This window comes from Drosophila virilis, chromosome 4, assembly GCF_030788295.1.
Source record: "Drosophila virilis strain 15010-1051.87 chromosome 4, Dvir_AGI_RSII-ME, whole genome shotgun sequence".
NCBI classification, from domain to species: domain Eukaryota; kingdom Metazoa; phylum Arthropoda; class Insecta; order Diptera; family Drosophilidae; genus Drosophila; species Drosophila virilis.
In genome coordinates, this window is record NC_091546.1 from 28,297,523 (window position 1) to 28,320,302 (window position 22,780).

At 36.7% G+C, this 22,780-nt stretch overlaps 1 protein-coding gene across 2 annotated transcripts in view; it reads right to left on the bottom strand.

Annotated features, from left to right (window-relative positions):
• CenG1A (Centaurin gamma 1A) overlaps window positions 1-22,780 on the bottom strand; it is an 81,637-nt gene that overhangs the window by 20,699 nt on the left and 38,158 nt on the right. The window contains exon 1 of one of the 2 annotated variants that reach the window (XM_002057446.4): window positions 3,524-4,217. The exons of the other annotated variant lie outside the window; for it this stretch is intronic. Within the exon in view, the coding sequence (XP_002057482.1) occupies window positions 3,524-3,692 (169 nt within the window). The 5' untranslated portion in view covers window positions 3,693-4,217. Of the gene's footprint in view, window positions 1-3,523; window positions 4,218-22,780 lie in introns of those variants that run through there. 2 annotated transcript variants of the gene reach the window in all.

A 22,780-nucleotide genomic window follows, 5' to 3' on the forward strand; every position in this document is an offset into this window, starting at 1 on the left:
TTTTCCCATAGTCAAGCTTTGCATGGAACCAAAATGCTAGTGAAACTCTTGCCAGTACATGAGCAAAGTTCAACATTTATTGCCGCATGATCTCATGTAGTACGCTGCTAATGTTGTTGAGAAGCGCATAGAGGCGTCTCATCCATATGAGTCCGTGATCTGCACAATGTAGCTGATGGTTCTTTTTGCTTAATTTATATATACACAGGCACTGACAAGTCGCGAGAACCGGTTTTGTATATTAAGCATAAACAATTGCGTATTATTTTAATTACTTGTTTTTCTTTTTTGTTGCTCTTTCATTTGGCAACGTTCTGCTGCTTTTTTTCGGTTCGCGCAAAATGTGCTTAAATTTATTTTTGTTGCTGGTTCTTAAACAAAAAGAAATAAAATGTTAAATTTTAAGCAACAGCAAAAAGTATTTAAAAAAAAAATTAATGAAAAAATAAAATCAAAAGAAACGTGTTTAAGGCGTTTGGGAAAAAAAGTCTCGCCAGCTTTTGTCGATATCAACAGACGTAGATCACATCTGATTCCCATTCCCATGTTAGAACGTCAGCGAAGCGTCAAGGTCTTTGAAAAGTCAACCGAATAGCCGCAGGAAATTGGAGCACATTTCGCATATCACAGATACCAAATGGAAGCTCATTATAGAGAGTCTAGGTATTGAAGAGAGTCTTATCGGTAGGGCAAGTTTTTTATATTTAATTAACAATTTGCAAGTGAATGAACTCAAATAAATAGAATATACTATACCATAAAGTCTATAAATCAAATAAACAAGTTGAAGAAGAAGTAGCAGAGACCTATCTTATCTAGGGGCCCCTCTTGGGGCCACTGCAAATGGACAGAAAGAAAAAAAACTAAGATCTAGTAAATAAGCACATTGGTATATTATTATATACGACATGTTTATATATAGAATTTATAATGAGATTAGCAAAAATAGCAAAAGGTGGCCAGATTTTTATACAGACTTGCATTTTTGCAACTGGGAGCAGCACGTGTGGGGGTCACATTGAACATTTGTCGATTGAAACAACAGTTGCTAAGGAAATGAGTTAAGTATAGCATTTAAATTTTATTATTAATTATAATTATTCCAGGCAAAACTGATGTAACGCGTTTAGTTTCTTAGGAAAAGCGAATAAAGAAGAAATCGATAAGGAACTTATTGACTTTCGACTCTCGTCTTTTATGCAATCCTTTGACAAATTTGCAAAAAGAACTCCAATCAAAAGATCAGTGTAGGGACAAATTACGATTTGCAAATTGTATTAGCTGAATATCCATATGTATTTATTTGAACTGTTAAGTAGAAAGTTGCAAGTTCAAACAGCTGTCTCTACTCTACTATATTCCGGGAAAACTATTGATTTTCCAATCTAATGCTTAAATATGTTGGTGATTATAATATGTACATGTAAAGTAGAACTGTTAAAAAAAATTAGCAGGTTCAACTTCTTGTGTCTCGTACATGCTTTTAAACAGAACATACATCGATAGCTAATTTTTTATTTTTAGCTTTTAGGCAAATATCTGGGACTAACATCTTTAGCAAACAGCTTCCCACGCTTGTTTGTATATTATTAATTATTATTTCGTAACCCTCCCTTATTTAAATATCACACATTCTAATCTTTAGTTCAATTCTTTAGACATAAACGCCTCTCACGCCACAGAGGACAGTCTGACAGTCTCTCATTCTATCTGTCGCCATGAGCACTTAACCAGCCCTGCAATAGATGCGACCAGAGATAGGCGCCCCCTAGTTCCACCCAATATTTTCACACTTTTCCTCGGTTTGCCTCGGGCACCCTTTGACTTTGACGTCAGTAGCTGGCATTGATTGCAGCGTGTCTTTGGGCTACCTTCACTTGCAAGGCTTTCGGTGCTCGCCCGCATTATTTGGGAATCGATAATTGGATGTGTTAAGTGCTTAACGTGTTGTCACGGCTACTGGCTCTAAATGTGAGTCAGTGTTACGGTGTCACAATCGAGCCCACTTCTAAGGGTAAGGGGTATATTTTCTTGCCTTCTACAACTTTCGCTTTCGCCCTTTCACTTGATTTGCTATTCGTCAACTTTAGAAAACTGAGACAATGAACATTATTATTATTTTCTTTATCATTTTCATTTCTTTTTTCATTTTGATGCTTATGCAAATTGGGTCTTTGAGAAGACCTGGTACATAATATTATTATAGCGCTGTCATTTGTTGGTCAGACTTTGACGTAACACCTCGCGGAACTGGGCAAACTATGTCAAATTGCATTATAATTATTATTTTTTCTTGTTTTTATTTTTGTTTAATGTTGCCAAACATTGACACCTGACACGCAAAGTGCCATTTTTAATGGGGTTTTCTCTTAAATATATATATTTTTATATACATTTTTCTTTTTGAGGCAACTCTATTGTCTATTTCGCAAGGTCATCAGCGGTTGGTTTTGTTTTTAACAATTAAAAAATTGCATAAATGTGCATAATGTAATCAACTAATTTTAATAAAATAATACTTTAATGGGACCTACTTTAAGTTAAGTCCAAATAATGATAATATTTGGGTGCAGGGTAAACAGTTTTAATGGTTTTCACACTTTGAAACGTTTATTGACAATACCATTTTTGAGTTAAAATTCAAAAATATTCATTTGCTATACAAAATTATAAATTTGTTTAAAAACGGAGTCATTTAAAGGAAAATTATCTATAAATTTCTCAAGCTTTTCTAGTTCCATTTAATAAAAGAAAATAACACAAAAAACGCAGCTTTTTTCTGGTTTTCATGGAGGAATACTAAAAGTACTGTTGCGTTCTTATGGATATGCTGTGAAGGAATTTTTTATTATTTTGAAACACTGCAAAAAACTGGATCTTATTAAGCGTATTTGGAAAACCAATGCATTTTTGTCTACAGAATCATTTTTTACAAATCATTTAAAGTGGTTTTTCGTAAAAAAAATTGAATTTATCCGAAATTAAATTTTTATAGGAATTAAAATGCTTTCTTATTTAGATTTTTTTTCATATTCATATATACATTTTGCACATATATAATTAAAGGAGTTAATTTAAAAAAATCTAATTTTGAGGATTTTTTTTATAGTTTTTTTTCAGTCATTTTTACAATTTATTCTTTTTACTTGCAATATCATAAGTATCATATTATAATATATGATTTTTCTGACAATAAGAAAAGCATATTTGGAGTATCTATTGGGCTATATATTAATATGGGTATATTATATAAATATTATAATAAAGGTATTTTTTTTGAAATCAGTGGCCCTAAAAGCCACACAGCCCAGTTAAGTAAAAGGAAACAACTCTTGAAATGTTCTAAGCTAATCAAGTTAAAATGTAAAACTCTGCTTAAAGCTGAATTGTTTAGAAGGACTGTCAAAACCTGCAAAACTCTTTGACTTTAAGCGATATTGTTTAATTCGCCTTAAACGGTTGCTTTCCCTTAAATATACATTTTCCGGCTGCTGGTCGCTTTTACATCGACACTGTACCTCACCTGATTTGCGTTTTTCGCGTTCCGGCACAACCAAGCTTTTGGCGCGCTTAACGCGCAAAGATCTGCGGCGTATGGAGCGCAGGAAAGCTTCTGGCATCCTCGAGAAACGTTGCGGCGTCTCCGGCGCCTTGGTGCGCTCCGGCAGAAAGAAGTTTTTTACGGCTAACATGATGTTAAAATTGAACTGTTGCGCTGCTGTTGTTGTTGTTTTTGTTATTATTGTTGTGGGTGTTGCGCGTGTTGGCAATGAAAATGGGAAATCTTTTGAAATTGAACTTTGCCAATTGATTATTTTGTTTTTTTTTTTTGTGTGTGTTTATTTTTGTGTAATCCTTTTAATTTCTTTATCTGCACTTCTCTTGGGGTTTCAACTATTTCTTTGCCTTGCACTAATTGGCAACATTTTTGCAATTTGTTTGGTATTGTTGCGACCACAAATTGTTTTGCATCTTAACAAATTATATGACTAATGCTGTTTCTTTTTCATTTTATTGTGGCTATTGTTTAGTCATTTTGCATTTTTATTTCGGCACAAGACCTCATATATATATTTATATAATTGACGACATCGCAATGTTGTTGACTTTGTCAAATGTTTTTGTTTAAAACTCGAAAAATGACGCGAGACCCTAAAAGCAGAAACCCGACCAACACAAATGCCGCGATACACGTCTAGAGAGCACGCCTGTCGAGACTGAACTGATGGGAAATTTGTACAGCGAACGCACTCACAGCTCAACAGTGGTAACAGCAGACGTTGCTCTCCCAACACAAACGAACGTTCGTTTATAGCGCGGCGTTGAGAGCCGCCGCTGTTACCCGGTGCCTGTATGTACATTAACAGTGGACACTGTGAGCGCGCTGTTATTGCAGTCTGTGAGAGCGGCCGCTGTTACTGGTGCCTGTCTGTAACATAACAGTTGACGGTTTAAGCGCTGTTAATGTTCACCTTTAGTCAGGTAACAACTGACGCTCGGCTTGGCCAAAGGCAGCTGAGCTTAGCACGTGCTGGTAACAGCTGCAATTAACCAAGTACAAAAAACGCTTGGCTCGATTTTTTAAAGCAGCTTTTAAAGTTTGTTTGATACGTTGTCAGTTTTTATTATAAAAAAACCGAACATCCGCTGCATCAACAACGGAAATGCCATTGTCTGCCAACTTATCAAGCTGCTGCTATTTTGGGTAAACTTATGCAGCTTGGCCTGATTCATTGCCATGCCATTAAATATATTATTTGTATACTTCTTTTTATCAATTCACAATCCGACCGCCGCTTTTGACTGTGATAAGCGCAACAGCCTTAACAGAGCGCTGTTAATATTTCCCAGATCATTCGGTTCGCAAGAGAGAACGGGAGAGAGTGTGCGTCATAAAATCCCCATACGGAAATCAAAATGCAATAATAAACATTTGTTGTTGTTTTGCACAGAGGTAATCATCAACTGGCTGCTGCGCTGTTAATAATCATGATAATATGCGGTGGGCGAGGGGTGGCATGTTACCCTCCCCGCCCAACACAGATGCTCGCAATGGCAGCGTTTGTTGTTGTTATTGTTTTTAGTTGGGGTTTCGGTTAGTGGGCCGCATGGGAGCTGCTGCAAAAATGCACTTCCTATTGAATGAACAAGCGAGGGGTAGAGGGTGGGGAGCGAAAGCGGCCACAGCCGCGAGTCGAACATGTGGCATTATACGATATATTTATTATTATGCACAACAATTTGTCGACTATTGTATTTGGTTTTATTTTTTTCTCAATGAGATTTATGCAATGCTGATATAGATGTAATTCGTGAAAGTGCAGCGGAAAATTCATGCATAGGCGAGAAAGTGGAAATAGTCGCATTGATTGAAATCCTATATAGTTCGATTTGCTTGCGCTTCAGGTGGAAATAAAAATATATTTTGAGTTTTATATGACAAGTAGGGGCTTCAGATATGAGTACCATAGTATAGACAGATATGAGTACCATAAACAGAGGTATGAGTACTATAGCTGAAGCCTACTTGGGATTTGAGTACTACAAGTACATATTATGGAGTACTATGTATATGATTGAATACCCACTATTCAGGTGCACCAAGAGCTATTTATACCTTAGCAATGAATACTATGAGCATGGGTACTAAAGGCAAGAGTACAAGTACTATAGGCATGAGTACGTGTACTACAGGCATGAGTACTATAGAATTGGGTGCTATGGGAATGAGTACTTTATGAATAAATTCTATTAGAATTACTATGAAATATGTTTTATTGAGTGCCTTTGGTAGGAATACCTTAAAAAGCTAATCTAAGATCTGATTGGGATTTGAATGATATTTATCTGCCGGATCCGAAGCTTTCTCCAGCGCTTCCAGTTGCTACTGTAGATATCTGATAGCTATCCAAAAGGTTAATAGCGCTGTTTAGATATATTTGTTGAGCTAATATGCTTTGAAAGCTTACACAGACAAATCTTACGCGTAAACTCGTAATTTTCTACACACAAATAAACTAGTTAAATCCATTAAATAATATTTTTTGCTTATCATTTTCTCGACAGACTTCGCAAAGAAACAAGAAAGGGCATATTTAATAATACAATGGTTTATAATTATATGTACAGCTTATTAAAATTGGGTAAACAAATTTGTATGCTGAGTACAGAACCCATTCAGATCTTAATTGTGTCCGTCATATAAATGCCTTGTTATTAACAATATCGCTCGAATTTCAGCTGAAGCTTATCTTAAATCTAACTTTATAATCGCATTTCCATAAACCTTAAACAATAAAAGAGCACTCTCGCGTTTTATGACAAATGCAAATCTTGAGTTCACTGCAGATTACACACGAGATATATATTTATATGTAATATACGTAAATGTCGCAGGGGCAATCGGATTGTATTATTTCTTTCTGTTTCTTGGGACACGTGAACTGCATTATATGGTCGATAATTTGACACGCTCGCCGCACTTATCGGGGCCACACGCCGCACCAGACGCGACGCGGCACGAAACCATCCCAAAAAGCAGGGACACACTTTGCGACTTAATTAGACATTGGCCAAGTAGTAGAAGGGGCGGAGAAAGGGGGCGGAACAGGAGAAAGAGAGAGCAAGTGACAGACGAAAGTCACACGCGATTTTGCAATGGAACTTGAAATTGTCGCGTTAGTAGTTCTGTGACTGGTTCTGAGCCAACACCCCCCAGAACAAATAAGGTTGTGGCTAACGTAGATACTAGACTATGAGATACCCTGTAGCTAGCTGCCGAAACATATTTCTATACAGACAACACACATGTTTACTTTAATTTTGTCTTCCCTTAGCAGCTCTTTATAAATAATTCATTCATAAATAACTTTCGTATTACGTATTCGATTTTTATTTGTAAGGCTTTAACATGGCATTAATGTATTTGCATATACCAAAAATCATAGCTAATTTTAAAAAAAATGTATATATTTTCTTTCATAAACAAATCGTTATGTAAGCTGAACCAGAGATCAAGCTGTTTTAAAGCCAGGTAGACCTTTTAATTTAAGCAAACGTGCTTCTTGCTCACGTTTATTAAACAATCCAACCAACTCCTTTTCGTCGATTTTTAATAGTTATAGGGTATTAAAGTCGGGCGCGGCTAACTCTCATTTCGATTTTTTTTTTTTTTTATGGAATTTTAATGGAATTTCTAATCAACCTGCGTCCCGGAGACGTTCAACAGGGCGCGTCGTCTGGTTCTATCGCATACCCTGCCCGCGCACAGAAATTTCTTACCCTGTCCAGATTTGCGCCTGACAAATGTTGCACATTGCGAGGGGTTGCAATTGCGGGTGGGTGTGGGCGAATGTCCTCAGGGGGGGTTGCGACACTTTCGCTTTCAATTGAGCTACTTCAGTAGCAAATGTTTTTGTTTTTTTTTTCTTTCCACGGAAATCATTGCGATAAACAACAAAAAACTAAGTGAGGTTAATGAAATTTGCTGCCGCTTTTAAGGGTTAAAAGCTCTAGTCAGCTAGAAGAAGAGGAAGCAACTGTACTAGCCCTACTCCTGGGGCAGGGCTAATTGAGAGTCCGCTAAGTGCACCCTTAGCAGCTTTAATTGCATTGCATATTAAACAGATTAAGTTCTCATTCATCTTGCGTTAATTAATACCACATGTGCGGCCAAGGTCCAAACAGAAAACGAGGTATACATACACCTCACGACTCCTGTCGAGTTTTTTATCAAACAGCCGGCCAAGGCACAGCCGAATCATCCATATAGTTTTCTTATCGTAAGAATCTTAAATGCAGTTCGATGCGGTAAAATCTTACGATTCGATTTGTAAATCCGCCAGGATATGGCCAAGCAAAGCTATTTTTCTAAGCTTGATCGTATCTTTGCAGATCCTGACATGTCCTGTGTCAAACAGTGCCTATGGATTAGACCTATCAACTAGCCAAAGAATATTGAATTCGTTCCTAAGAAAATTCCATCTTTTTATAAAGGACATTCTCTTTTAGAGCCATATTCTTAAGGATATCGGAAGGATATGTCTTTTTGAGCTTGTGGGGACCAGGACTCATGATTTGCATTCAACGACTTTCATATTTCGACTTAAATATTACATGTTTGCAGGAGAGTTAGTCGCAAAATTGTATAATATGAAGATGAATAATACAGGAAACAACAAATTCATAAATGTTTTTTAAACTCCCGGTTTTTATTTCCATGGACTATGTAGTTACAGATTCCTTAGTTTCACTGGGATGGCAGAAGAAACATTGCATACCCGCAAGGTGCGTTCGGTGGCTGTGAAGATATTTCTAAATTTATTCTAAAATCCCAGGCGAACATAAATGACCAGGAGGTCGACAACAAATTTCAGCTACCGAAAAATCTCATTGCATACCCGATAGGGGCGCCTTCAACGGCGGCTGAGTCGAGATATTTATACTGAAAATTTACTTAAATACCAGGCGAACAGAAATGCCCAGCAGGTGGACACAAGCGGCGCTGGAAGCATACAAGTTTTATTCACAATTTTCTGAAAAGCACAAAATCCGCCGTCATATGCATAAGATATAGTGAAAGCTCCATATACCAGGCGAAAATAATCGGCAGATGGTATTTTTATCATCAAATTCCTTTTAATTTGCCTAGAAATAGATTTTACTGACTGCTATCTCGCTTTCCCTAACACACGCATAAGTGCGCAATCACACATGAACTGTCAATCTCCTTGCGTTATTTTTTTTTTTGGTAAACCGAGTTGTTGTTGCAGTAAAAAAAATAACAGAAACGTGGCCGAATAGCGATGCATGGGCAGTGTCGAATTTACAGAGCAGCTTTGGCTGAAAAAGCCAAAATCACCCGACAGTTATCCATTATTTTTTAATGAATGTTCAGGAAAATAAGGTGCTAAGATAGAGAATCAACTAAGATACAGAAAATACCAACACAGATTTATTATATTTAATCTATTAAAATTAAAGTAAATCAACTTTTGGAGGTAATCGAAGATCTAGAACGAAATGAATCTAAAATAGTGTATCATTTCAAGTAGCTTATTTTCAAGATGCATTTTTAAGAATGTTGAACTTAAATATATGAAATCATATTAATTACATCGTTTTAATTATAAACATAGCCTTGTCAGGTTTTAAGATAAAAGTAAGGTGCAATCACAGAAAACCGCACATAATCGGCAGTTGATTGCTTTCATCTTCATATTTCGTTAATTTGAGCGATATGCGAGGGGAGCGGAAGCTAAGAATGACGCGAACTATTGCGCCCAAAGCACATACACCCGCACACAGCAAAATAGAGACGGCATGAGTGAGAGCAAAAATGTATTTAAGTATGTCTGTGCAGTTTAGACACCGGTGTTATCTGAAAAGACATTCTTACTTATACGAAGGTTGCAAAATCAAAGCAGGATCTCCGTCTCTCTGCATGCTTTCATGCATGCTTTCATACATAATCATGTGTATACACATATGCACATACATATATATGTGCATAAACGTACATACATACATCTTTTTTCTATGGTAGGGTGCCATAAACATGGCACAGTCGACTCGGCTGTTAATACTGATCAGGAATATAATGACTTAAGAGTTCGGAAATCGTTTCTTCCAAGAGTTACACATCTCATGACCAAGTTATTATACCCTCCACAAGGGTACTCAAAACGCACACAAAAGTTTTGTCCCAGTCCAGAATCGCGACTGACACTTGCGCGGGAATTTGCGACACTTTCGCTTTGAATTGAGCTACTTCCGTGGCGTATGATTGTGTTTTTTTTTTCGCACAGAAATCAACGCGTTAAGCAACAACAAACTGAGCGCGGTTCATCAAGGGTTAAAAGCTCAAGTACAGCTGGAAGAAGAGGAAGCAGCTGAACTAGCCCTATTGCTGTAGTGCGGCTAATTGGCTTGAGGGTGCGCTTGTTGACTTTACACACAACCCACACACACACACACGCCCCTAAATCCTAACTGCACCCTTAGCGATTTTAAATGCTAGTCTTGCCTGTGTGTGTGTGTGTGTGTGTGTGTTTAACAAATTAGCTTTCCCTTGAGCTTTGGTCATTTAATACAACATGAGGCTAACCACCGAATGCAGCACCCGCTGCCCACTAGAGACGACCCTCAATGTCATTTGATACTCTTTGGTTGCCACCCCTCCGCACTGTCGCCCTCTCGCCCTCTCTCCCACTAATTTCCTGCTGCTGTTGCGCAAATATTTGGCAGCTTTATTAGTTCATTATGCAATTTTAACACACTCGCAGCGACTTCACAATTTATCTCTCGCAATTTGTCATATTTCTTTTTTGGGAGGTGATGAGTGAATGAATCTGAAACTCATGACAAGACTTACACATTCGATTTAGTTGCACGCATAAAATTATAATTGCTTGTTTCTAAGCGGAAATTCCAAAGGGGGTTCAGCGGAAACAACAAGCAACGTCCCATTTGTATTAACAATCTAGTAGAGAAAGTTTTTTCTTTTCATTCCATAGATGGCCTCATATACTATTCAGTGTTTATTCACAACAAAAATTCAAGTATTTACTACAACAAAGACACACATGTAGCAGATGATTCACGAGATATTCCAGAATCACATGTGTGATTATGCGAGTGATATTTATAACTGTGAGCAGAGACTTGATATTTTATAGAACGAATTTGCATTACTTTCTTTTCAGAAAAATAAAAAAAAAAAACTGTGGAACTGTTCGAACAGATTTGAAAATAAATATGCCAAACGACTTTTCACAGAATCAAACTGTTTGAACTGTTTTTTATTTTACTCATTAATTATCACAAGTAGTATTTATATTCGGGAATATATTGAAATATGAAAAGTTTTTTAATTAAGAAGTGCCTTCTCAGGTTAAGATATTTTATACTTCATTTGTTCACTGATTATTCAATCATTTCGTATTGTAAAAAGTTTTTCAATTATGAATTATGTTCTTAGAGTAAGAAATTACGTACTTAATTTGTTCACTGAACATTTCGTGTCTTTAATAAAAAAGTTTTTTAATTAAGAATTTCGTTTACAGGCTATACATTTTTTACTTACTTATTTTTGACTGAATATATTCTAAATAAATTTTTATAGAGCTCTTCCTTCTCAGGTTGACAAATTTGATGCTTAATTTTGTCACTGATCGTAAACTTGAATCTTGGATCTTCGAATATACAGAGTTTGCGCTAAATATATATATGTATGCTACTTTTCTCTGACTGAATAGAATATCTTGGATATTTGCAAATGGTGCCCTAAATTCCACTAGAAACTCATTCGATTCGATTCGCTTCAATTTATGAGCTCAAATAGCTTATTTCATATTCATAAATTTGTAATCTGCATTGGTATTAAAGTCAGTTGCAGTCAGTTCGACTCACTATTCAATTGCACATTCATATTCATGCTCAGATATTCACCCCAAATTCGGCAATTACAAGCGCATTAGTTCTCACGGGCCAAATGCGCTTAGATTAGAGGCTGGGCAACCCAACCCTTTCGGGATGCCACAATTAATAATTCATAATTTGCGAAAATTGCCAACTTCAATTCTGGATGGGCCTAAGAAATTCATAAAATATTACGCCCGACATCTAATATTCGCCAATTTGTTGTACTCAAGCGTGAAACGCTGCAAGAAACATGAAATAACCTAAAATCCATGAAATTGGACAGCGAAAGGGAAGAGAGAAGCGAGTAAGTCCAAGATAGAGAAGTGTGAGTAGAGGGGCGAGCGAGACAGAGAGCAACAGCAAAGACAAAGCGTAGCGACTCTGGAATGTGCAACAATGCGACTTGACATAATTATTACATTAACAGCAAGGCGAAGGGGCGCAGGGCAAGCCAAGCCCCTTGCAGAAAATGGTCGCTGTCCCTGACTGTCCGCTAGCTTAATCAACTTACGTGTACCCTGTAAATTATTTAAGAGGGTATATTAAAATGTTGAAAAAGTATTTTATAAGCGAAAAAAATATCAAAAGAAAAATTTGTATATATCACTAGATTATTTCTATTAAAATCTGTGTTTACAAGCGATAGATCTATTATATATATCATATATTTATATTTATATATTTATATTTGAATACCTGGCATAGTTTCAATAAATGTCCATTTTAAAATATTTTTTAGGCTTCACGCCCAAAAAATAAATTCCAATAATAAAAGATTTATTATTTAAAATTATATTATAAAATGATATAAGCATTATAATAAAGAAATAATATACAGTTTACATCTTAGCAAAAAGAAAATAGCAATTTATGCTGAATAAACATATATGTCTGATATTGAAAATAAGGTTTATAGTACCCAGAACCCTAGTAAAACTTAAATTTTTTTGGTTGGGAAGCATTCACAGTCTGCTCTTCTCTTCGAGATATATATATTCTATCACATTATTTTCGAGCAGCTCACAGGGTATCTCTAAGTGCATTTCTTTTATACTCGCCTCCTTTGCACTTTGCACTTTAAACGCAAATTGAGTTGATTAATTGAAATGTGTAGCGTAAAAAAGGGGAAGCAGTGAAAGGGGGACACTGGCTGGGGCAATTGCGTGGCCAAAGGGCAAAATTGCAGACGGCAGAAAATCAATAATTTTAATGGGACCCATTCCCAATGCTCCCGCTTCAGCTGAAAATTTATGTATATGTGTCTGCTTGTCAATGCAAATATGTTAAGTACCGCCCCAAAAAAAGGTAGAGTATCTCTCTCACACACACTCTACCCATCTCCCTATCCTCCTATGCATGTTTGTGACAGCCCCAACTTGAGCCCAAGTTTGTTAGGGAGCCGCAAGCGACTTTGGCGCAGCAGTCAAATTGGATTTAATTTTCAAAAGAGCCTAAAAATACATAAATTTGAGCTGTCTCCGGGGAGAACGAAGCTTAAATGCCCTAACATGCACAGTTGAGCAGAAAAATGTTAGCTGTAAATTGAATTTTAATATTTTACAAGTCGTATCAAACTCAAAAATAAAAAAACGATCTAAAATGTGCCCAGAAAGTAAAAAGATTTTGCCAATTTATGGAAGTTCGCATCCTAAAAAACATATTTGATAGATTTAGACTTGATATTATGTGTATATGGCAGAACAAAATAATTTACAGGGTTAAATAATGTAAAAATTTTTAATAATATAATATTTTTAAAAATAATATAATATTTTTTAAACTTTGTTTATTTAATTAATATATTCATTATTTGTTTGAAACAAAATACATATTCATAATTGTTTTGATTAAAACAAAACACTTACATACTTATTTTGATGCATATTGAATATTAATTATTTTGATTATAAGTAGAATTTGAGACTGTATATATTAAACATTTTCTTTCATTTAAGAAAATAACAGTAGGATTTTTTAAATGAATGTCTGTCTCAAATAAGTAAAAATTTAAATACTAAGTCAGTAAAGAAGAATCAATCTGTATTTTTACTTGAAATCTGTTCTATGAAATACTAAGTCTAAAAAGTCTTTGAATACATATTTTTTTTTTGGTGAAAACTTTTTTCCCAATATTATTTATAATATCTTTTATCAGCATAGGATATATGTAGTTGTGACCTAGCCTAAGAAGATTCTACAAACATCCTCGTAGATAGCGAAACAGAATATGCAACCTTATTTAATAAAATGTTGTTGACAAAGTGTAAAGAAAAGAGTCCGAAGACATTAAGGAACATTTGCCTGGTCTAGACAAAGTGATGGGAGTGTCACATTATGCATTTACTCATAATGAACAATTTTGTTTAGACAAATGCCAAGTTAAATATGCCATGCATGGTATACCAGGTCTTATAGGGTACACACACGCTCCGTGACGTGGAATATAATTTTCTTTTAGATTCATTTTGCTGGCGGCTATTTGACTCGACGATGAAAATCGCTGGCAAGTCGAAAAGAAAATATAATTATTATGACGAGTATTTTCTTTTGCTCGAAACAATTAAATTATATGTATTTGATTCTCTATATATGCCAGCACAATTATACAGATACGTAAATCCAAGAGCACAGCTGACGCAAATGCAAAGTGTGTAATGTAATGTGGCCGGGGCAGGGCTGGGGCGGGGTAAGGAGCTGGTAGGTGGGAGATGGGGCGGCCTATAAATTACCACAGGGTCGGTCAATGGGTGAGGGCAAATTCTGCTTATTTGTGTTTATTTCGATTTAGTACTTAAATAGCACACAGCAATTGTTGCGTTACAAAATATTTGGAATTATTGTCGATGGATTTGGACTCGTCGAGCAGCTGTGGCATTAGGCAATACGCGTCAGATGACATATCATATGGTAGCTATCTATAATTAGATACGATAATTGGCAAACGATAATTGAGTTGGGCCAATTGCATTTATGAATAATATTCAATTGTAAGCTGATCTATTTGAATTCGAAACAATTGGACACCATAGAAAAAAGCAGCAAGAGTGCCTGAATGGGACAGCTTAATACCCTGTAAAATGTATTCATCAATAATTCTTTAATTTGTTGTTGAATATAATATACAATTGTTTATATATACCAAAAATAGTTTAATAATATACGAGTATTTGTATCAATCACATACCCTAGCAAAGTATATTAGCTATATAGGTCAGTTTGTATAGCTGTTGTCGTTTACGTAGCTATCCCTTGACTTTCACCTTTCACTCACGAATTTCTGTTAAACGTAACTTGTAATTAATATTTCACTTTTTTACTTTAGGGATGATATTCTATTGTTGGCCCGGCTCGGCCCTTTTCGGCGCACGCTTGAGTTATTTTTCATTTGCACGCAAGGTCAGAGCTCAAATTAGAAATTACTACGGCGAGGTAACAGTCTTCTTTTTATTTTTTTGCCAAAAAAAAGGCACATAAAATAAAAATGTTCGCAATGTTTTTCTTAGCTATTTTCTTGACTCCTTTAAAGGGGTGTAACTGCAAATCTTTTGAGACGAGGTACTTGCTAAGGGTTTCTAAATAGCGTGCAAAATGTAATATTATAAATTCAATTTTCAATTTTGACATTTTTTTGCAATTTTTTCAGTACATTTTATGTGATGTTGTGCCTTCCCGCGTGACGGTTTTATGATCGCATTACCGTCAGATTATGAGCATCATAACCGATATATATACCATGTTCCCAGAGCATTTGATGCGCCTGTCACAGGGCAGATAATTTCTCAGGAATTTATGTAAGTTCAGCTTTATGGCATGTTCAATTTGATGTGCCAAATCGTAAGTGAATGGGCCCAAAAAAGAGTTGCCCACAAACGAGTGTTAACAGACAAAATCGTTACGTGACAATGAAATACCCTGGAAAACTACATATAGCTGCCTTCGCAGCAATGCTAAAAAACATTTTTAATAAATGTACATGGATTAGATGCAACTCCTCTTACTGAGTATTTCTTTCGGGGTTTCTGCTTAAAGGGATTTACTAGCATGGTTCTCCTGCGTGGACTTTATTTAGCTTCTATTGCCTCAAATAACTAAAAGAAGAAAGAAGAGTATATTCTGGTCCTTCACAGCTTTTTTATTGTACACCCATTAACACACCCTGTTTGCTTATTTTTTATAATTTTAGCTGAATAGAGATTTATTCAACAATTGACAAACCGCATGTGGTCATCCTTGAGTCAGCATTTAATAATGATATCAGTGGCCCGCCGTTGACTAATTAAATGTACAATTTATATAGCAAGTATATAGTATACATACCTAGTCATTCGACGAACGAAACTTAAATCTGAGTAACAACTGATGCAATCACGCTTACCTGCAAAACAAGAAGAGAAAGGTAAGCAATTAAAAAAAAACTCATTGCAGATGAATAAGGGAAACAGTTTTAGCGTAAACTGAGGTAAGACTAAGAAATAGCTCAATATTAATTGACCACATAAATCGTCTCTATAAAGAGCCTGTAATTGATTAGAGCTAGCATGAATACCCTACAAGCGAAAGAGAAAATGGCAAAAATGCCATGTCCAGACCTAAATCAACAACGAAAATTGCAAACAAATTGCAGTTTTTCTATTTCAAAGGAAAAGCGAAAAGAAATTAAATTTTTGCCTAGAAATTTTCTATAAGATCGCACGAAATTTGTTTGCCAAATCAATCAACGGGCAAAGGTTCGGGGTAGGGTATATTTTTGAGCGGCATATTTCAATGTCAAGTTTAAGCAAGATGTGCGGATATGGCCGGCATTAATCTTGTGGTCAGCTCGAGGATTTTACGCAAGGCTAACGCATTTGATTGGCTCAACCAGCCCAGGACATCGATAGGGAAATGCGAGCATTAGAAAAATGCAAACAACAATTGTTTAAAACTCACCCCACCACGGCACAGGACATGTGACGCGTGTCGTGTGCGCATTCTAATTGTGGTTTGCATTTTATTTTCTTTTTCCCCCAAAGAGAAATCGCCAGAAATTAACTAATTATATTAGAAATTTGATGCACGCCCAAAGGCATAATTAAAATAATTGAAATTGAAATGGGACACAAAAAGGAGCACGAAAAAAAAAGGACAATTAAACAATCAAATTTATACGGCATTAAAAAATGCAGCAACACAGCAAAAAACGAAAGGGAGTGAGAAAGAGAGAGTGTGGCAACAGGACAAAACGCCAACATCAGATGGTTCCGTTCCGTTCACGACAATTCGTGCTGTCCTGTGCTTAACCAAACAGGACAATAGATTTCTGGGTTCCAGATAAGCCAGCCAAAACGGGTTGGCATTGCATTAACCCATTGATGGACAACCCCCGCGCGAATTTAACTTAGGAATACGCTAACAGAGGGTACACGGTGTTTGTAATGATATATGTAACACATTTTCTTTCTTCTTGTATTCTGAAATAACTTTTGTGTCAGTATCTAATTATTAAGACATTTCTATAGTATGAAGATGCATTTCAAACTAACTGCACTAAAATCCGAATCTCTTAGGTAAATAAAATCCTGCTTTATTAATTATTTATAGGCGAAAGGAATAAAAAGGTTGCCTTAAGCCTTGGCTTTGTAAATCGGGCTATTTATTTATACTTCTCATAGGTTTCCATACTAAATAACTAATAAAGAGTATTCAAACTTCAAAGAGCCAAGGCTCAGTTTTCGTTGCCGTTGCTGCTGCTGCTGTTGTCGTTGAGTTTTTGATTTGCTTGATGGACGCACAATGCATGTCCTGCAGCAGGACCAGACTCACTTCATTAGCGTTCAAAAAAGTAGTAGAGAAAGGAAACAACAAATAATATGCAACTGACTGCAGGATTCGCCCGACTTGCTCAAGTGTGCTCATTAGTGGGCTGAGCGGGCATACGAACAGGGTAGGAGTAGAAGGGGTTAGCAGAATTAGAGCTGTCAAAAAGGGTTGCTCAACTGTCTGGTTAGTCTTATCCGGCACATTACGCATGCAGCCCGCGTTTTAGCTTAGCCGGAATACTGCCCCCGGGCCCGAAGCCGAAGCCGGAGCCTGACCACCATCTGATAACAATATAAAGCTCATATCTAGATGTTATGAAATTGAATTACAAAAAAAAAGACCAAACAGCATCCGTTGTTGGTGTCTGACATAACCTAGGTCCAGTTCCATTTTCCATTTTCCGCTTTTCCATTCGCCATTCATGTTTGCATAGACAGCACCTACTTCAAAGTGTTTGCTTGGGTAGTTTTTGGGCTTGGACCTGGCTGGATGCTAACGTGTGTGTTTGTTTTATACCCTGCAGGCATTGAAATGGGAAATGTATATGCTTGTCTGCCCGAACTACAGTTTATACAAGCTCATGCAATATAATTTTGGCATAACTAATTAAAAGTATTTCAGTTTTTAAATTGCACATTTCTTAAAGTGTAGATGACAGGGAAAAAGCGTGCCATTTGTACAGGGTATCTCGCAATCATGCACTCTCGATTGCTATATATGCATCATCAGCAGCTGCTGCACTAAGTTTGGCGCAGGGTATCTCCCAGTTATATGCACTCGACTACTCGCCTTTGTTTTCCAGCATTAGCAGCTGCTGAACGAAATTCAGTACAGGGTATCTACCAGTCATGCACACTCGACCACACGCTTATTTTCTGACTGCTCCGTATCTGGAACATCAGCAGCTGCTGGGATTAAAGCAGCACCTCACATCACATCATTTTATTGTTTGTGTTGTTGTGATGTGTGTGCGAAAGTGATGAAAAAAGTTGTTAGATATCATGGGTTAGCTCATGTTTTGGTTATTACAGCTGCCGCTGACCATATAGCGACCCATATAGACACATTTAGCTGCTGGTGTAATCAACTGTAGTCAAATGGGAAAGTAAAAACATGCGTTATGCAAACTAATTGATGGTTCGCTTGGCGAGTGGATGCGGACTTTAGCGAGGGGCGATTCATACTATATATATATATATATATATATATATATGGAAAGTGGAAAGTGTCAGCGTTTTGATAGGCATTGTTATTATTATAGTAAGTGCGTTTCATGCATGAAAAGTGAAATATGCTTAAGTGTGATAATATAGTTATGTGTGTGCCTATGCTAATAGGATAGCTTGGGATTAAACCAGGATACATTAAAAACTACCCACATTACTTGCTATAATGTTATTTCCCTTGAGTACATTGTTTGCATAATGAAATGTGAGAATAGGTTGTTAAATATAATAATAGTAGACAAGCTATTTTAAGAAAAGAGGGAATCCATAAACTTTAAAAACACTTTGTATTTTGTTTGTAAATTTTATAATATTAATTTCTGATATAAATGCAATAGGCTTAAGAAATGGCCCACATAACAAACATTATATTAGAATGAAAATTTTATTTTGATTATATTAAATGAGAGCGACGACCTTCTGATTGTTTGTTATTAGATATATACTTCAGAAACAGTTTACTTTACGACATGAGAGCTTAAAAACTTAACGCTATCGAGAGTATTCGATATTTACGAGTTTGCTATGTAGAAATAATATCTAGACAGACATTGAACAGTTTTTGGGCCTTATAGAGATTGCTAAGTTCAAGGTTAATCTTAGCACTTGTTAGTCTGAAAAATTAAAAGTTTTTAATTTTCATCAAATAGCTTAAACACTTTGTGACTATTGAAAATGTATCAGCTTTAAATTCATTTAAAAGGCTGCTTTAATTAATGCTTATCTCAGAGTTTAAAAGTCAAACGATCTTTCAGTTTTTAATAATTTTTATACCCTGCACCCATTAAAAAGGTTCAGGGTATTCCCTAGTTGGGAGCTCCCGACTCTTACGACTCTTGCTTCTTAATTTTGTATCAAGCAATGAAGTTTTAGAGGGAACACTTCTCAATTAAATGAACTATTGAACAGAAACTTTCATTTATTTGATTTTGAAATACCAAAAAAGACACTCCGTTTAATGAAGAGGACAATAAATAGATACAACAATCGAGTGTTTTAGTGACAAAAAATATTCACGCAATCCACAGCCCGTTCCTTAAAAAAAAGTGAGTTTACAGATGCTTAGCTTGGCTTTCAAAACGAGCTGCAAACTGTTGCAGATTTCAGCTCATTTATGTAAGTACAAAATATATGAGAGCACATTTTACTATGCTGACTTCGGCTCTACCTCAACCTAATGGTGGCCTATAATTAAAAGAGACACGCAAAACACTTTGCTCTCGAGGGCTGCTACTGTTTCAGCATTCGCTAGGCTATCTATCTAGATCAAATAATTCCCAAAAATACAAAAAGACAAACTGACAAATGAACACAGATTGACAAATGACATTAGGCTTGATGACCATTAAGTGCAGCCGCTGCCGACACTCAACGGTCAGTTGAGACATCAATCAAACTGGGGTAGCAAATGGTAAATGCAGCAGCCCAACCCCTGCTCCGGACCCTGGCTGGGCATTACAATTATTACAAGGCGCAGGCAGTCTAAAACTGAAAGCTTAAAAAGTCGACTGCAGCGAAAATAACAACAACAACTATAATAAAAAAAATTAAACAAAGGATTTCAGCAGTTGACCATTGGTCAAGCGGTGCATGGCGGAAGGAAGGGGGGGTGGGAGGTTGCACTGTTGCAACCCTTAAAGCGTGCACTTAGCGCACGTCCATTTAAACTGTCTGCGCCTGCGCGTCGCTCAGCGCGCAAAAATCCTGCAGCAGGATATGCCAACTGGGGAAAGGGGGTTCATTAAAACGCGAGCTGTAATGAGCAGAATGCAGTGTAATGAAATTAAAGTGAACACGCGACACACACACACACATACACACACACACATATGGACAGACTGCCCGCTGTTTGGCCATGTGCCGTCGAAGTCAACCCGCAGCTATCCCCCAACCCCCGCGCTACATGCCACGGGCCCACGGCTTGTGCGTCAAGTGCCGCGCTATTTTTGTTGCACCTTGACTTTTATTATTAATATTTTCCCTATTTTCATTTTTTTTTTCGTATTTTTTTTTTTTTTTTTTTGTTTTGCCCGCATAATTGGCAACATTTGCACAACGTGAAACTGTTCCAGCAAATGAAAAAGTGCACTCATTAGTTCGAGTTTGTTTAGCGAGCACAAAGAACGTGGCGAACTATGCAAAATATGCAGGAGAAATTTAGCTACTGTGAAGTGATTGACCAGCAGATATCCTCTAGAATGTGCAGATTTTTCCAAAAAAAAAAAAACATGCTTTTAAAAAAATTATTTACTACGTATTTAAGGAACATACGAAATTTGCTAGCACATTTCTATTAGTCTGAAGTTTAGAGCTTGTTAAATTTTAAAAATATTAATTTTAGTTATGCAAAGGCAAATCAACACACCAAATTTAATAGCTCTAGCTCTCATAGTTCTCGAGTTAACTTAGAGTCGGATGGTTTTGCTTGCTGACCAAAAATAAATACATTTCTATAATAATAGATGATAACTTTAGCTATCTTAAATGGATTTTACAAGCGCCTGCGCCTATAGCCTAGAAAAATCCTATGGAAACTATTTGATTTTTATCAATAAGCAGAGAGCTCTCATGGTTCTCGAGTTCATAGTAGTTCTGTAGCTAACCCATTTCTACAGGGTATACGAAAGAAAAACCAAAAAAAGCAAATGCGTCTGCTACGTGCCTGGGCTATGAAGATGTGGGCTTTTGCCTGTAGCATCCTCTGGTCCATAGTGTAACAAAATTATGACAAGCTTAGAACAATCAAAGTGTCAAATAAATATGTCAAGTTTATGTTGCACAACGATCGCCACTAATCTGTCAACAAAGGTGAGAGTTCCGGGGCAGCCCTGCTGCTGCTGTTGCTGCTGCTAGTGGTGTTGCTGCCTCCGTGTGGCATATCCTGTTTCCTGCTTTCTGGTCATTACAGCGCTAAGGGGTTGGCTTCGGTCTCACTGACTGACTTACTGACCGCTCGTCAGAGCCTGGGCCGGCTGTCATAATTAAAATATGACGCGTGTCCGTATCTCGTACACGAACAATTGCAGCACGCGCAGCGGGAGTAGTGGCGGCAACGGCGGCAGTTTCGTTAGTTGCCGCCATTCGACACGCAAAGCATTCCACAGCAGGCCAGCTGAATGGGCATGACATGTGCCGCAATCCACTGGCCAAAATGTGCCTGCCTATGCCCGACTTAAAATATCTACATATACATGAATATATCCTGGCCGAGTGGTTCATTGTCCTTGAAAGCAACTGCAGCAAATTGCTTGGCATATGCCAATTATGCAGTTCCTCCAAGAAAATAACTCGAATCACTGGCGAAAGGTTTCCTTTTTGCCCTGGCATTGTACAAATTTAGACGTTTTCCTGGTATAATTGGGCCAATTTACGCCGTAATGGAAAGATATAATCACATTTAATATGGAAATGACATGCCAATGCACAACTGGCTACAACCAATTATATATATAAGAAGTTTATGACTGGGCAAACAAATATTTGATATATACAAAACTTGTCTTTATAGGAACTATAGACTTAAAATGTAAATTTTCTGAAGAATATGTATATATGTTTGCAAAGAAAAGCACAGAAAAATAATAAAATTCTTTAAAAATAGGCACGAAATTAAGATATATGTGAAATAAATAAGAATAGAAATGGATCGAGTACTTTTAAGAGGGCGGTAGCATTTAATTTTTAAATTCTTCTTTGTGCTGTTATCCTTAAACGATCCGCTGGCAGCATTGTTTCAAGCGCTGATGTGGATAATTTTTATTAAAAGTGCGTAAAATACAACAGTTCTATTCAAATATTTTATAACTAAGCAAACTCCTTAGAAGCTTAAAAGCGGGCACATCTCATATATCCTTTGCCCATTATTTTGTGCCACATCTCATTGCTAGCCCCCTGCATTTGACACACCCAATAAAAAGTTTAATTGCCGATTGTCACGGTTCATCTTGTATATTAAGATCAATTATTTCCAGGGAATCGTCACAGATCATCAAAATAACGTCTGCCAACAGCTGTGATATTCTTAAAGATAACTCGTAAATCAAATGTAAACTCTACGCCCCAAAATTGAGGCTGTGTGTTGGATAGAAGAATAGGAAAAGAAATGAAATGACAAGCACCCACTCATTTAAGCTAATTTGTCTGCTGTCGGGATGGGACAGTAGGAGCTGCTTCTCTTTGTCAGTTTCATTCAATGGGATGCGACAGCTTTTGCGAAAACAAACCGCCGACCCACTTTTTCACACACAATGCAAGGCGACAGGCGACAAGCAGGACACAAAGAGCTGGCAGCACACATACAGGACACTCAGGACATTTAGGACATATAGGACACT